The 15,945-nt window shown below is 41.5% G+C and overlaps 1 protein-coding gene across 2 annotated transcripts in view; it reads right to left on the bottom strand.

Annotated features, from left to right (window-relative positions):
- The window catches only part of cadm3 (cell adhesion molecule 3), a 156,013-nt gene that overhangs the window by 9,677 nt on the left and 130,391 nt on the right, over positions 1-15,945 (bottom strand). Inside the window, exons 8-9 of one of the 2 annotated variants that reach the window (XM_034702996.1) lie at positions 4,841-5,013; positions 1,811-1,831 (exon numbers count right to left, since the gene is read on the bottom strand). In XM_034702996.1, coding sequence (XP_034558887.1) covers positions 1,811-1,831; positions 4,841-5,013 — 194 coding nt within the window. The remainder of the gene's footprint in view (positions 1-1,810; positions 1,832-4,840; positions 5,014-15,945) is intronic. The other variant, XM_034702997.1, reaches the window with a different exon arrangement.

The following is a 15,945-nucleotide window of genomic DNA, read 5'->3' as shown; positions in this document are numbered from 1 at the left end:
AGGTTACAAAAACACCCTTTTTTTAAGGTTAAATAACTATAAGTTAATTTTGCGATGTCCCAAGTATGGTTGGTTATAAAATGTGTTATGATTACCTTTTATTAACACAAAATTTGGTGCATAAGATGCACTAGGGATAATTTTCAGCTAGCAGGACTGCAAACTGATCGTGGTGAACACAGATGGTACTAGAAAGATCCACACAGCTGCACTGAAACTGCACACTGTTGACTTTGCCGAGTTCAAAAGTGATTGTTTAAAGTTTTCATCTTTTTTTCCCTTTTTTATTTAAATTTGTTTTTCTTTCTTTTATTTTTTCTCTTTTCTTTCTTTCCCCTTTTTTTTTTTTTCCTTTTTTTTTCTCCTTTTTTTGGTTTCTTCTTTTTTTTGTCCATTTTTGACTGCATCTTATGTAACGGGGGAGTCTTCAAACCTGATTTCTTATGAGAAATGACTCTGAAGCAGTTGGAGAAAAGTAGCCTCAGTGTTTGTTTATCGTGGTGACAGTCCTTGTAATTTTAAATCTTAAAGTATGCTTCCATCCTGAAACAAACGGGTGTTTCACTGGTGGAGTTTGAGTTATAGTTTACATTTCATGTTTTTTTTCCCAGAGATGCAAGATTTCACCCAACAGCAAAGAACTGATATTTTTTCCCTCACTGCAACCACTTTAGCTTCATGCCCCTCTGAGAAGAAAGCAATATACGCGGAAATAATTTGATACATCATTTATTTCGCCAGGCTTTTCCGACAGGATCCCAAGCTGGGTGTCAATTTGAAAGTCACTCAGACAGGCACAACTCGAAAGCAGCACTTCTCACATCTCCAGAGCATTAAAAGAGTACAAAAACAAATGATGGGAGAAGGAAATAAAGGACTGGCTTGCAGTTTTTGAATGTAGTGTAAGGAACAAATGAGTGGTAAATAAAAAGGGTATAACAGGAACAGCTAGGTTACACACCCAATCAGAGACAGAGCATAAACGGAGGCATGGTCGGAGAAACATTCACAAAAACAAAAACAGTCAAGGGGAGGGAAGGACACGTCTCAGCCAGCTGGGCCTCTGAATCCAGGGTCGATCAGCCAATTTTTAGAGGGGGAAAAAGTCACATTTCAGGGAGTAAAGCAAGTGAAAGGGCATGACAACAACCCACCAGAGGGAGAAAAGAGGGGTGTGGAGGGGGAGATACTCTCAGCACCAGTCAGAATGACACACACACACACACAAACAGAGAAAGGCAAGCACACACTCCGGCTGGCCGGCGTGGAGGTGAGAGGGGCATGCTGACGACGCGAGACTGAGAATGAGCCCATAAATCCTGCTGTCAGCATCAAAGGAAAGCAGACAAGAACCGGGAACACCACGAAGCCTGACCCCCCCACCTCCGCCCCTCTTTTTCCTCCCCACACACACACAGAAACATTACACACACATAGAGAAACACATACAGAGGAAGTGGAACACTGTGTAAATGACTTGTACCACTTAAAGGGTCAGGTTTGTGTGTGTGTGTGTGTGTGTGTGTGTGTGTGTGTGTGTGTGTGTGTGTGTGTCTTTGTGGAAGTGTGTGTATGTGGCTGCTTGTTCATGTATGGGAAACAACAAAGCATTATGCAGGCAGAGGTATGAAATATTCATCCCTCCGCTCTAAAGTTCAAAGTGTCCCCAAGATTCCTTTTTTCCAGAGTGACAGACAAAAATAGACAGACTACAGACAGTCAGACCTACAGACGGATAGACAGACAGACAGACGGAGATCTAGAACGACAGAGAGTCAGAACGACAGGTGACTTGTGGAAAAAGTTATACCTGCATTGTTGTCTGCAGCATCTTCTCAAGTGGATGAGGAGATGATTGATTGTTGGATGGATGGATTGATGGATGGATGGATGAATGGATGGATGGAAGGAAGAGGGAGGATGATTTGATGAGTGGAGGAGTGCGTGTTGGGCGGGGTCAGGTTTATTAAACAGAAGAAAAGGAAAACAAGAAAAAGAAAGAACATCAACCAGGTGCATCACGGCCATATGAAAGCCATTTTTTCCTTCAATGTTTGTTTCTTCAGCACGTTAAGAACAAACAAAGTCTTTGGCTGCTCCAGACGGAGAAAGATATCAAAGGTGTTTGGCCTTCCACTGCATTCTCCATATTCACACGGCAGACTTTGTCTTCAGGCATCAGGGCGGGATGAATACCAACAAATATGAATATCAAGTTGTGCTACAGAGCTTTAGGGCCGGATTATAGAAAAAAAAAAAAAGATTTAAAGATAAAGTCTTAAATTTAAAATACTTCAAAGTAATCATTTCAGGGTATGGTGAGCCTCAATGTAAAATTTTTACTTAAATCTCTTAAGATTACGACTTTATTCTTGTACGATTTTCACTTCCTTCTTAAATATATTTTCATCTCTTAAATTAACCACCTTTTCTTGTAACTTTACAACTGTATATTTACAATTTTTTGGGGAAAATTACAACTTTATTTAATCATATGACCTAAATCTTGTAAACGTATGACTTTATTCTTGTAAGATTACTACTTTCTTTGTATTTTCTAAGAACAACTCATAAGTTTACGACCTTTCGTTTTACTTCTAACTTTTTTTTTTGTGAATTAACCACTTTCTACTTAAATGTATGAGTTATTTCATTTAAATTTACAACATTTTAATTGTACAATCTTTTTTTAATGTGCTTTTACAAATTAACATTTTCTCGGAAATGTACGACTTTCTTTTTGTATACTTACGACTTGAATCGTGTAAATTTGTGACAAGATTCTTTTTTTTTTTTCAACTTTTTAAATTGTTAATATTTTTTTAATAATTACTATTTATATGCCCTTTATTGTTTGCACTATGTTCTTTGATGCTGATGAATTAAGGGTTAATTTATATTGTAAGATTACTATTTTCTTCATTTGCGAGAACAAATATGTAATTTTACAACTTCTAACATGTAAATTTATGACTTTTTCTTTTCATTTTTAACACTTTTTTTTCATAGTTTTCCAACTTTCTTTTCTTGCAAAATGTTGACCTTATTTATGTAATTCTTTGACTTTAGTCTTGAAACTTTATGACTTTATTATTTTTAGATAACCACTTTTTTTATAAATATATGAAAAAATAAATACATTTAGAAAAAAGTTAAAAACTAAGCTATAAGAAACTGTAAAATTACAAGAAAAAGTCTTAAATTTACAAGTTTTTTTTATCATAACTTTAGTATCTTTTCTTTTCATTATTTTTCAACTTTATTTCACAGTTTTACAACTTTTTTGTAAATGTATGATTTTATTCTTTTAGTATTTTGACTTGAATCTTGTAAATATATCACTTAATTTTCTTACATTTACAGAATAAACTAAATGTACAACTTCTGTTTCTCTTACCCCTTAATACTTAAATCTTAATTATTTTATCCTTAATATGGCCGTAATCCTCTGTCTTATGGAGCAGGGTAAATAAACCAAAGTGTTAAATCTGAAAGATGTTTGAGTATTTCACTGCTGCCTGATTGATATACAAACAAAAAAACATGGACATAAAAAGACATCGAGATATACGTATTTTACGTATTTTAAAAACAATATATTTGATACACCTTGTCCCTTATACTGTTTTGGGGCGTAAATACCAAGCTAATGGCAGTATTTGCTAGCTTAAGGTTATATTAGTTATCCAAAGGTCACATTAACCAACTAACGGCAGTTTAAGCTAGGAGTACACTGGATGCTAATAGTAGCTGTTGTAAATAAAATGTAAGCAGCAAATGGCTAATATCAACGGATGTCTCCAAACTTTTTCAAACCACTCTTTTTAGTTTCTGCTTTTCATTGTTATAGTAGTGTTTAAGCTTCCAACCCTGAGAGTGATGTCAGAAGAAAATGGCTGCCGTGTGACCATGGCGGATCACTGAGCCATTTGCGTCTTCTTTGTATGAAAGTGTGTGTGTGCAAGTGTGTAGCTCTGATGGTTTTACCTGTGAAAGTGTAAACTCCATTCAGCTGGACGGAAACTGAGGGAGTAAGGGGGGAATCAGAGCGAGTGGCAGCAGAAGGTGTGGCACTTGCAGGTGAGGGCGGAGTAGGGGAGGCGGGGTCAGGAGAGAAGGTCAGGTCGGGGAAAAGGACATTGGAGAGGGTTGTGGTGGAGGTTTCAGGGAGGGTGGTCAGCTCATCGGATTGGGTGGGGATGGAGGAAGGAGAGGTTTCGGCAGCGGAGTCGGGGGCCGAGGTGGAAGCAAGATCAGGGGGAGAGGAGGAGGTGAAGGTGGGATCAGAGCCGGAGCCAGACAAGTCTTCAGTAGGAGAGGAGGATGGGAGGAAGGTGGTGGGCAAGGAGGAGGAAGAGGAAGTAGGAAGTAAAGTTGTATAGGTTGAAGATTCAAGGGAGGGGGCGGTGGTTTCCAGGGAGTCAGGGTCCATGGGATCTTTGGAGAGCAAGATATGGCGTGGGATGCGAAGGTATGAGCAAGCCAAGTGAAAAAATGGCCCATAGATTCAACGACCGGGACACAGAGAAGCGAAGGGAAAGAAGCGCAAAGTACGAGCGAAGCGGTTTGGATGGTAAGCGTTGGCGGTTGTGGTTATGGTAGCGCGGCAGGATGAGAAAAAAAACAGAATAAAAAAAAGAGGAGGAAAGAAACGAAAGAAAATCAGAAGAGAAAAAGATGGAAGTACAAGCAAAAGCCACAAGAATACGACAGAAATAAAAAAGGTGATGAAGAAACGTAAAAAGAAGAAGACAACTCTTTCCTATCTCAGATCCCCTTCACGCCCACACATGCCTTGGTCTGTCTCCTCCCTTCCTTTCCTTTCACTGTGTCTCCTTACCTTGCACCAGGAGTTTGTACTCCCCCCGGCTGTTTCCGATGCCGTTGTCAGCGTTGCAGAGGTAGTCGCCATTATCTGATTTGTTGAGCATCTCGAAGCGCAAGTAAGCACCGTCTGCTTTGGCCAGCGGGGGGAGCTCTCCATCCTTCTTCTCCCACATGTAGGAGGTGGGCCTGAGACGGGAGAGAAGTGACACAGAGGTAGAATGAGAGTCCTGAGGTGAACTGTATGTGCTCTGCTAGACTAACAGAAAGTGAAAATCAAAAGAGGGGCGAAGTGATGAGAGGAGAGGGGGAGCTGTGACAAGTGCTGCAGGACAGAGAGAGAGGGAGAGAGAGAGAGAGAGAGAGAAAACATGAAATGATCAAGGGTAAAGTAAAGATGTTAAGAGAAAGAGAAGAAACGGTCAGAGGAGAGGCTGGGAGGGACAGCGGTGAAAAAAAGAAAGGATAAAAGCAAGAGAGGAGAGCGAATGAGAGCAAATAACAAAAAAAGATGGATGTTAAAGAGGAAACAGAGAAGGAGCTGAGGGAGAATTAACAACTTAGGGTGGATTATGAGACAATGGGCCTCTGGGCAGTGACAGGTAACAGAAGGAGCACCCCTTCCACATCAGAGAAAGACTCACACTTGTTTCTTTCTGAAGCACTTTGAGTCTCTTTGTCGTTGGTCTGCTTATCCCTGTCCTCACTCTGAAACCTTTGTAGTTCTTCTTCTTATCTCTTTGTAGTTGTTTGTTCCTCTTTGTTGTAGTTTTGTGTCTTTGTTTTACCTCTACTTTGTTATTTTAAAGTACCTTTTGAGTCATTTTGTCTTTCTTTGTGATATTTGTGCACCTCTTTGCAGATATTTTCAATCCTTTTAAATTTGTGCTACTTATTTTTACGGTCCTTTTTCATCAGGCCATGCCCCAACAACCTGAGATCTGATTAGCCACCCAAAAACCCTAGACCAAGATTGGCTATCTGTCAGAAGTTGAACTTGTTGAGAGTGCGTTGCATCAGACTGACGGTAGTTTTCCATCATTTAAATGTATCACATAAACTTGTGACATTGGACATACATCTTTTTTTCATTCTTAGAGATTTACATTGAAAACACGTTAAAGTTGTAATTTTGTGTTACTTTGTGTGTTGCTTTTTGAAAGGGTGAAACTCATTTATGTGTGCAGGTACACAATGTGCCAGTTCTGCCAAAGTCAGTGCCCGAGTTAGTCCACCCCAATCAGAGGTTGTACTCTGCCCCTATTTGTATCTGTAGTTCTTTTGTGTTTCTTTGTAGTAATTTTGCATTTTGTAGTTGTTTTGTGTTGTTGTAGTTATTTGTGTCTTTCTCTAGCTGTTTAAATCTCCTTTTTGTTGTTCTGTGTCTTTGTAGTTGTTTTATGTATTGTTGCAGTTGTTTCATTACTCTTTGTAGTTGTTTTATGTATTGTTGCAGTTGTTTCATTACTCTTTGTAGTTGTTTTGTGTCTTTGTAGTTGTTTTATGTATTGTTGCAGTTGTTTCATTACTCTTCGTAGTTGTTTTGTGTCTTTGTAGTTGTTTTATGTATTGTTGCAGTTGTTTCATTACTCTTCGTAGTTGTTTTGTGTCTTTGTAGTTGTTTTATGTATTGTTGCAGTTGTTTCATTACTCTTTGTAGTTGTTTTATGTATTGTTGCAGTTGTTTCATAACTCTTTGTAGTTGTTTTATGTATTGTTGCAGTTGTTTCATTACTCTTTGTAGTTGTTTTATGTATTGTTGCAGTTGTTTCATTACTCTTTGTAGTTGTTTTGTGTCTTTGTAGTTGTTTTATGTATTGTTGCAGTTGTTTCATTACTCTTTGTAGTTGTTTTATGTATTGTTGCAGTTGTTTCATTACTCTTTGTAGTTGTTTTATGTATTGTTGTAGTTGTTTCATTACTCTTCGTAGTTGTTTTATGTATTGTTGCAGTTGTTTCATTACTCTTCATAGTTGTTTTGCATATCTTTGAAGTTATTTGTTGGTTCTCTATACTTGTTTTGTGGCTTTTAGTAGATTATGTCTTGTTGTAGTTGTTCTAATCTATTTGTGGTTGTTTTGTGTACTGTTGCCATTGCCTGGTGACTCTTTGTAGTTTTTAGGATAACCTTTGTAGTTATTTGGTGTCTCTTTGTTGTTGCTTTGTGTCTCTTTATACAGGGTTCCCACGCGTCCTGGAAAACCTGGAAAACAGTTGACCAGTTTTCCAGTACTGGAAAACACCTGGAAAATGGGCGAAAAAGTAAAATGTCCTGGAAAATCACAGATTGTCCTGGAAAATGATTCCAACATGACTGCGTGCGATCTAACAAGGTTAAAAAAACACATTCCCATTCAACATTTGTGGCCATTTTTGTCATTCAGCTCTATTTAGGTCAGTTTATGCACTGATCCTCTGATTATCATTATTATTATTTATTTATTTATTTCAGTAAGGCAGCTTCCAGAGTCCTTTGCTGGCTCTTTAGTTTTTTTACGTAGCTCATTTTATATTTTTTAAGAAAAGAGAAAGCTGAGATGAGAGTTGCCCATCAGTTGCTTGGTTGCACTAATAAAGTGAAGTGCTGTACATCTGTGGTTACATTGTTCTATAATTAATTTGCCATAATTTTTAAGCATGTAAGAGATGATTTCATGGATAGCCATAGACTGCACGTTTTTCAATGTAGACTTCCACTGAGAGGAACATATTAGACTATTTAGGAACTAAATTAGGAACTAAATTTAGACTGTCATACCAGCTTGATCATCACTGAAAATGTCCTGGAAATGTCCTGGAAATGATCTCTGGAAAATAACCCTGTTATAGTTATTTTACTTCTTTGTGGTTATGTTGTGTGTCTCTGTTGTTATTTGTTTCTTTTTCTAATTGTTGTAATCTATTTGAAGTTGTTTTGTGTATCATTGCAGTTGTTTCATGACTCTTTGTAATCATTTTGCATGTCTTTGTGGTTATTGTTATCTCTTTATTCCTGTTCAGTGTGTCTTTGTAGTTGTTTTGATTGTTTTGTGTCTCTTTGCCATTGTTTCATATCTCATTGATGTTGTTTTGCATACCTTTTTAGTCCTCTGTGTCTCTTTGTAGTTGTTTTTATCTCTTTGGAGTTGTTTTGCTGTATCTCTGTTCTTGTTTGTTGTCTCTTTGTAGGTATCTTGTGTCTCTTTGTAGTTGTGTTGTTTGTTTTGTGTCTCTTTGATGTTGTTTTGCCTGTCTGTGTAGTCCTTTGTGTCCCTGTAGTTTTTTGTTGGACCCCTGTTTTGTCTTTTGCTGTGTCTCTTGTTGTAGTTTTTTGGTTGTTTTGTGTATTGCTGTATCTTCATGATGTATTTACGTAAGTGTTTTCTTTTCTACTTTTCATCTCTTTGTAGTTGTTTGTGTCTCCAGTCATGTGATGAATGTTGCCTCTCTTTGCAGCTTTGTTCTGTCTCTTTGTAGTTGTTTGTGTCTCCAGTCATGTGATGAATGTTGCCTCTCTTTGCAGCTTTGTTCTGTCTCTTTGTAGTTGTTTTGCATCTCTTTGCAGTCGACATTTGAGTGTCTTTGTGTTTCTCTGTCATGTTTTGCTTCTCTTCATTAAACCCCTGTGATAGTTTTCCTTCTGTGTATTTGTTTTTATATATTTTAAGTGATTTTGTATCTTTGTAGCTGTTTTGCTTGTCTTTGTGGTAGTCCTGCCTCTCTCTCTGTGGTCGCTCAGCTCATGGCTTTAGATGTTTTTTGTGTTGTTGGAGTCTTTCAGGTATATTTGGAGCTGATTGTGTCTCTAGCTGGTTCTTTGGTGCTTCTTTGTAATGTCTGTGTCTGTTTGTAGTCATTTCGTTTCATTCGGTGCCACTCTTTGTTGTTTCATTGACTCTCCAACAGGAAATGTCAACAGTTATTTGAATCCGCGGCTGTGAGCCGTGGCTGCCTGACCCCTTGGGCCCCTGGGCCTGTGGCCAGTAGGGTCTTTAGTAATCCTTTCATATGAATGATAGAGCGAGGATGGAGAGCATCCAGAGTTTTTGCAGGAGTAAAGTGAGAAAAAGAAAAGGATGAGAAATGACAGAAGAGAGAACTGGGTTCAGAGAAGTGTCGCGGATTGAAAAAGAGAAGAGATTAAAAGAGATGGAGAGAGAAAGAGACAACAGAACAGCGATCAGCATTTCAAATCAGGCAGCGTTAAAAAATCCATTCTGCATAACAGATTGTGTATGAGAGAGATAGCGAGACGGGCCTTGATAAAAGAATCAATTATGTAAATGTGCGGGTCCTTAAGCGCTGTACAGTAATTACACTGACGGGGAGTCTGAATCGGGGACAGACCTGAGCAGGCTGGACTGATTAATCGCTCTTCAAATAAGTGGAAAAAAAACCAGCGACACCTAAAGGTGCAATCTGCCAATTCACCACAGAGGCCAGGTGGTTTTTTCATCTTTAGAGGCAGAAACAGAGCCACCTTGTTCAGACTGCTGTGTTTTCACCTAGATGATGTGTGAGAGAAGCAAACTCTACAACAGCTCTATCTGTTGTTGCTGCCGGGCAAAAATCTGAGAGAAAGCTAATGAGAAGCATCGTTTGCTCCCCTGACACCTGCTGCTGTGCAAACACTTGGGAGACTGTGGAAGTTCAAAGTTTCGGATTTGTGTCATCTGAGGAATTTAAATCCTAACAAAGTAAAAGAGAGAGAGAGAGAGAGAGAGAGAGAGAGAGAGAGAGAGAGAGAGAGAGAGAGAGAGAGAGAGAGAGAGAGAAAGTGTTCAGTTAGCTCTCCTGAAGCGGATCCAAAGATGAATATTCAAAAGCATGTCTCAACCATGTTTGACAGCATTGTTGGTACCTCCAATAAAATACAATCAGCTGTTGTACTCCAGCGCCTCACAATTATAGATAATGTGCAATTAACTGAACCATTAACTTCACATTTACAGCCTGTAACTGGTGTAGCATTATTAAACATAATGCTTAAAAGTCACTCTCTGTTATACGCCGAGTAGCTGAAGCGATTGGTAAGATCATGCAGATAAAGCCGATCATGCATATCTAAAATCTGTCTCATCTCATTCTTGGCTTTGAGCTCAGCTTAGCAGGAAACTTTCCAGTTAGCATGCATGCATTAATAAACACTGCACAAAAGTCATGGCATGCTTGAAGACATCATTTTATTGCAATTATGGGTACTTTGCTGTTGGATTTTCTTTCCTCTCACATCTATAATGATTACAGCTCTAAAAACGAGCCGACGGGTGTTTTTCCTTAATTATTAATATACGATTTGCTAAGTTATGGTAATGTTTTAAGTCTTTGTAATCCAACACTTAACTCTAGAGAAAGTTTCAATCATCTGATCAGACTTTGTACACTTAGATAATTAAAACCCAGCTTGATGTAAGTTTGGCGCTGGTCCCTCCTGAAGACGGACGTGTTTTTCAAACCGGCTCTGATTACTTTTTAATTTAAACAGTGACTGAAGATTCCCCCGAGATCTCCAGAGTTTCACTGTTTCTCACTTCACTTTCTCGCTTCACTTTCTCGCTTCAGTAGTTCACAACTTGACTGTTTTTGATTTGATCAAAACAAGTGTAGTTTGAAGACACATCAAACAGCTGTTTACATCTTAAAGAAGCTCTGATGAACCCGCCGTCCCTCCCTGCCGAGCAGCAGACGACAGACTGACAAAGTCGGCGGCTCACTGGTGAAGACGGAGGATTTATCTGCTTAAGAGCCATATATTTCCCACAGGAACATGTTGAGACCAAAACAAAGCTACAAGTTGAGTGAATGCTGGTCTTACAGACCCCAGATGAATGCTGATGTTGCTCTGTGGCTGCCTGATATACATACATGTTCCTCATGTGGACCCGGATTACATTTCTGCTTGTATTCAGAACATAGACTGTATAATAAATGGACGGAGTGATCTGTGATGTCACCCATCTGTTTCTGAAGTGCTGTTTTGAAGCCAATCGTCAGTAGGTGCCATATTGGAAATTCTGAACTCAACCTAACTTCTGTCGAGCTAGTGTGAGGTAAAGAGGCAGGCCTTTAGCCTTTTCGCTAACAGCTACAGAGTGCCTGCCTGTCAATCAAGTCAGCCACGCCCTTATTTGGGCAAAACTCGTAACTTTAATATCTTCAAGAATAACGAGTTATAAATAAAGTCACCCCCCCGTACAGTGTGTGCCGATAGAGAAATTAGCTGTTGAGACCTAAATTGTTTTTTGAACCAGGCTGTAAACATGTTTATTTCTGCTGTAAAGATTGTCTTCTTTGAATGGGTGTGTATGTGGTTTCCTGTGTTTCTGCAGCCAGCCTCAAGTGGATGTGGTTTGTGTTTACTGTGGACAAAAGATAATCTAGCATAGAAGTTAAAATCCTTCTTCTGACTTACAAAGCTCTTAATTGTCAGCCACCTTATATCTTAAAGAGCTCATAGTGCCCTATTACCCCTCTAGAACACTACGCTCCCAACTGCTCGTCCTACCTAAAGTCTCAGACACCCTCTCTACTTTTAAGAGTAGGCTTCAAACTTTCCTTTTTGATAAAGCTTATAGTTAGAGCTGGATCAGGCTTGGACCAGCTCTTAGTTATGCCGCTATAGGCTTAAACTGACACAATTGGATCCTGTCTTTCCCTCTCTCTCCTCTCTCTGCCTGTCTCTTACTTTAAAGGCTGATTTATACTTCTGCGTCGAATCGACGGCGTAACCTACGCCGTAGGTCCGCGTAGCTCCCGTACCCACGCAGAGGCCTACGCACGTAGCTGACGTGCACCTCCTCCAAAATGTAACTACGCGTAGAGCCGACGCGGACCGCAAGCTCTGTGATTGGTCCGCTCGACGGCTTTGTCTTTCCCGCATTCACAGCACTTCCGGGGTCCCGGACATCGGCCACACATCGGCCGTGTATTTCATCTCCTCCTCTCTATTCTTCATGTAATCATGTCTGTATGATAAACAGCAACATGTATCAGCTGTAGATTAACATAACACGCCCTGAATCGATGTGGAAAAGTAAACAGAGATCGTAGCGGGACCGGAAGCAGGCGACCGGCTATCAGAGAGACCGCAATGCCCTCAGGCGTTTCGGCGGAGAATTGCTGCGCGACACAGACACACTGACGCACAAGTATGAGGGGCTCATGTCCGCGTCAGCCCCTGCTGCGTAGGGCGACGCAGAAGTATAAATCAGCCTTAACTCTCCCTGTCCCATTAAAGTTACTAACCATAGACCTTTCTGGAGTCCCTGAGCTCCCTTGTCTCGTAGGTTCCTCTGGATCTCTGCTGCTGTGGACGTGTCAGACTCCAACTACTACTATCCGTCTCACCACTATCATCTCTCTCTCTCTCTTCATCTCCCTCTATCCCTCTCTCCAACACGGTCTCAGCAGATGTGTGTCTAACATGAGTCTGGTCCTGCTGGAGGTTTCTGCCTGTTAAAGGAAGTTTGTCCTTGCCACTGTAACATGCTAAATGCTGCAAAGTGCTCTGCTCATGGTGGATTAAGATGAGGTCAGACTGGGTCCTGTCTGTAAGATGGGACTGGATCTGATCCTGTCTTGATGTTGGGTCTTTGTTAATAATAGAATATAGAGTACAGTCTAGACCTGCTCTGTTTGAAAAGAGTCTTGAGGTAACGTTTGTTGTGATTTGGGGCTGTATAAATAAAGATTGATTCAAAGGACTGCAGGTTGCTGAGTGCAGCTCGATTACATTTCTGCTTGTGTTCAAAGTATCAGTCCATGTTTGTTTTAATCCTTTCTGCGGATTTGTTAACAAGAAACATGCACAGCAGAAGCTGTCCGACCGTATCCTTCCACAGGTTACAGATTACTGTAATCCTGTTACATGTCACCTGCTGTTTTCTCTTAGCGCTCATGACCTTGCACACTCGGGGAAGCTTGCATGCAATAAGGCCAAAGTTATGCACGGCTTTCCTGCTGAAGATATGTTAAGTGAACGGTCTTAGAGAGTTTAACTCGGTTAAACAACGTCAAACTCTGCAATGTGATGTGATTGCGAGCACTCCTGGGCCGTGCTGATGGAATAGATGGGGAAAATAATAGAATGTAGAGCACAGATTCCTCTCTGGTCTAATAGAAAGCCCTTGCCGCCGGGTGTCGAGGAAACACAGTATAGAATTTGATTCGGTAAGTTTTCTTCCGAACCTGACAGGATGTGACCGCGCGGAGAAGTGTGTGTGTCATGGAACGGAGTGCAGCGTTGGTTGAGTTTGATTGGGGAGGGCAGCTCGAGAGGAGGAGGAGGAGGAGGAGGAGGAGGAGGAAAGATCTGAGCTGCTGCGTTCTGTCGGAGGAAAGGTGTCGTTGCAGTGATTGGGTTTTGACTGACAGCTGCGGGGGCAACCTGTATCTGATTTGATTGGACACCGGCTCATCTGAAAGCGGCGGTGCACATAACCGAGCATGCTCTTTCCATCCTGCACACACACACACACACACACACACACACACACACACACACACACACACACACACACACACACACACACACACACACACACACACACACACACACACACACACACACACACACATCCCTTCCCTCCTTGTTTGCTCTCCCTGTCTCTGTCTTAGTCATTCGCTGCTTGTCACCAAATCTTTCTGTCTCCTCTCCGCCCACGCTTCCCTCCACCTCTCCCTCTCCTGCCGTTTTGTTTTCTTTCTCTCTCCACCTCTCTTTTCCCTTGTCATTTTTCTTGCTTCTCTTCTTCTTCTTCTTCTTCTTCTTCTATACCCTCGCTCTCTATTTTACATACAGCCTCCGCTACTCAGCAGACGCTTTTATCTGCAGCCTCTCCCTGCGCTGTGAGTTAAGTACATTTTTAGAAAGGGAGCGCCCGCTGGGAGCTGAACCCTGAACCCTTGTACTGTCAGGTCCGTTTTAACTACACAGAACCTTTTATTTCTATAGACATCAGAGTTTCTTATGCACACACGAAATCTTTTAGTGGACGCTTTCATCTGCGGAGTCTAATTGTATCACAAATAAATAGATTCCTCGCCGAGGTGGTCCCAGCGGGAGCCGGACCTGTGACCTCAGCACGCCACGCACACCTCACTTTTCTCCTGTCGGCGGTTTATCGACTCCCTCGCCGCCTGTAAAAGCATGCACACGCAATGACAATCACCTCCTCCTACCCCGCCCCTTATCTGTCCGACTGCCAATCAAATTAAGCGGCTCGTCTTACTCCTGACGAGGGGGGACGTGGAGGGGAGAGGGGGGAGTTAAGAGGGGAAAGGTGTGAGGAGAGATAGAGGAGAGTTATAGTGAGAGAGGGAGGGGGAGGAGAGGAGGGCGAGGAGACGCTGTGACAAGACAGAGAGGAGCGAAAGAGCCGTGAGTGACACGGCAGCGGAGAGATACCCGGTGATGGAGAGAGGGAGGGGGGAGGGGAGTGGATCGATAGCGCTGGTTGGCTGGAGGTTCATCTATAATGCAGAGAGGCCGGGGGTAAGAGTGTGTGTGTATGTGTGTGTGTGTGAGTGTGAGTAGGTATAAAGGCAGGCGTGGTGTGTGTGTATGTGTGCACACTGTATCAGCCAACACCTGCAAGCTTGTACGAGCAGGTGTTTCTGTAACAGCATCGATGTGTTTGTGTGAGTCTGTGTTCGTGTCATGTTCAAACAAGTGACTGTTTGCACGACGAGGTGTCACAAACTAAACATGTTGAATGTGTGACTGCTTTCAACCATGTTCGTGTGTGTGTGCGGCACAGTGTGTGTGTGTGTACCTGCCGTGTAATTTGACACCTTCTCAGCTAATAAACGTGGGTGTGTTGTCATGCATGTCTTTATATGCAGATTTGAAGTGCCTCTGAAATCAATCCAGACCCTTAAGACTGGGCGCTGTGATTGGAGCTGGCTCGTTTGTTGGAGTCAGAGCTTCATCGGTTCATTGCTTACTCGGAGAGAACGAGAGGAAGTTATAACGTCAGGGGAAGCATTGATTTATATAAAAACAGAATGCACTCTCCATTATTTAAAGTCTGACTAAGAGCTTGAGATGTGAGAGCTAGAGGACATCTATGACCAGATTTTCAGCGGCACTTAGAAGAGATTTGTTATGAGGGAATCATTTACACAGATTAAGAATCGCTCAATCGTCATCAAATGATTGCCAATCTGGGATTTGCATAATGGCAGATGAGTTCCGTCTCATTTTCTAGTTTTCTTGAACGCAACCACAGGCCGCTGAAATGCTCGTGGACGACATTTGAACGACAACCAGGATATTTGCAACACCTTACATGCATGTCTCGTCTGCAGTCATGTGCATGCTGAGTTTAGAGCTTTATGATCCACAGAGAGTCACTTTTTGTTTTTCAGTTGTGAGGGTTTGTTTGACACGAAGCGTCTTCCTTTAACTCACACAGATAAGGATGTGACAGGAGCTACTCGTATTTGTCTGACATCCGGACACTTCCCTCTTAACTTACACGACAGGGTCTTTTGGCCCCCAGAACTACTTTCCCCTGAACTAAAAGGTTCCTGTGCCCCCATTGTTGTCTACGTTTCGACCACGGGCTGAAGTCCCGGGTAGATTGTGCAAATCAGGCCAGTGACGTATGGAGAAAAAAAGTAAATGCACTACACCACCAGACCAGTAGAGGGCAGTAGGTCAAAGACGAATGCCATTCACCATAAAAGCAGATGGACAGGCAGGTATCATTATGAGCAACACAACAGTTAGCCTGTTAGCATGAAGAGACTCAGCTGGTCTGTTTTAGATGGTGCTATATTTCATCACAGATGGATTCACTGAATCAACACGTGAGAGGAGATAAGCGCGAGTAGCAAAGACGTTTCAACACGGCTTTAAAATCCTTTTGAACTCAAAAAGCCGTGGCAGAGATCGGCCGGTGTTTTGGTTTAAACAGCGACCCTGTTAACTGGAGACTTTCAGCCGGATGCATCCCTCATAAACGTCTTTAGACGATCATTAAATATCTGATGAGGATATTTTGAAATCTTAATAAAAACTAAACTAGTTTGCATTCCCAGGAACTCCCTCTGTGTTTCAACAGCTGTGTAAACTCCACAAACACTGACACGTTCAGCTGAAGGTCTCCAGTTTACAGGGTCACTTTTAAAACCGTAACA

Source organism: Notolabrus celidotus, chromosome 15 (assembly GCF_009762535.1).
Source record: "Notolabrus celidotus isolate fNotCel1 chromosome 15, fNotCel1.pri, whole genome shotgun sequence".
NCBI classification, from domain to species: domain Eukaryota; kingdom Metazoa; phylum Chordata; class Actinopteri; order Labriformes; family Labridae; genus Notolabrus; species Notolabrus celidotus.
The sequence above is the reverse complement of the archived record's forward strand: the minus strand, read 5'-3'. Positions and strand labels throughout refer to the sequence as shown.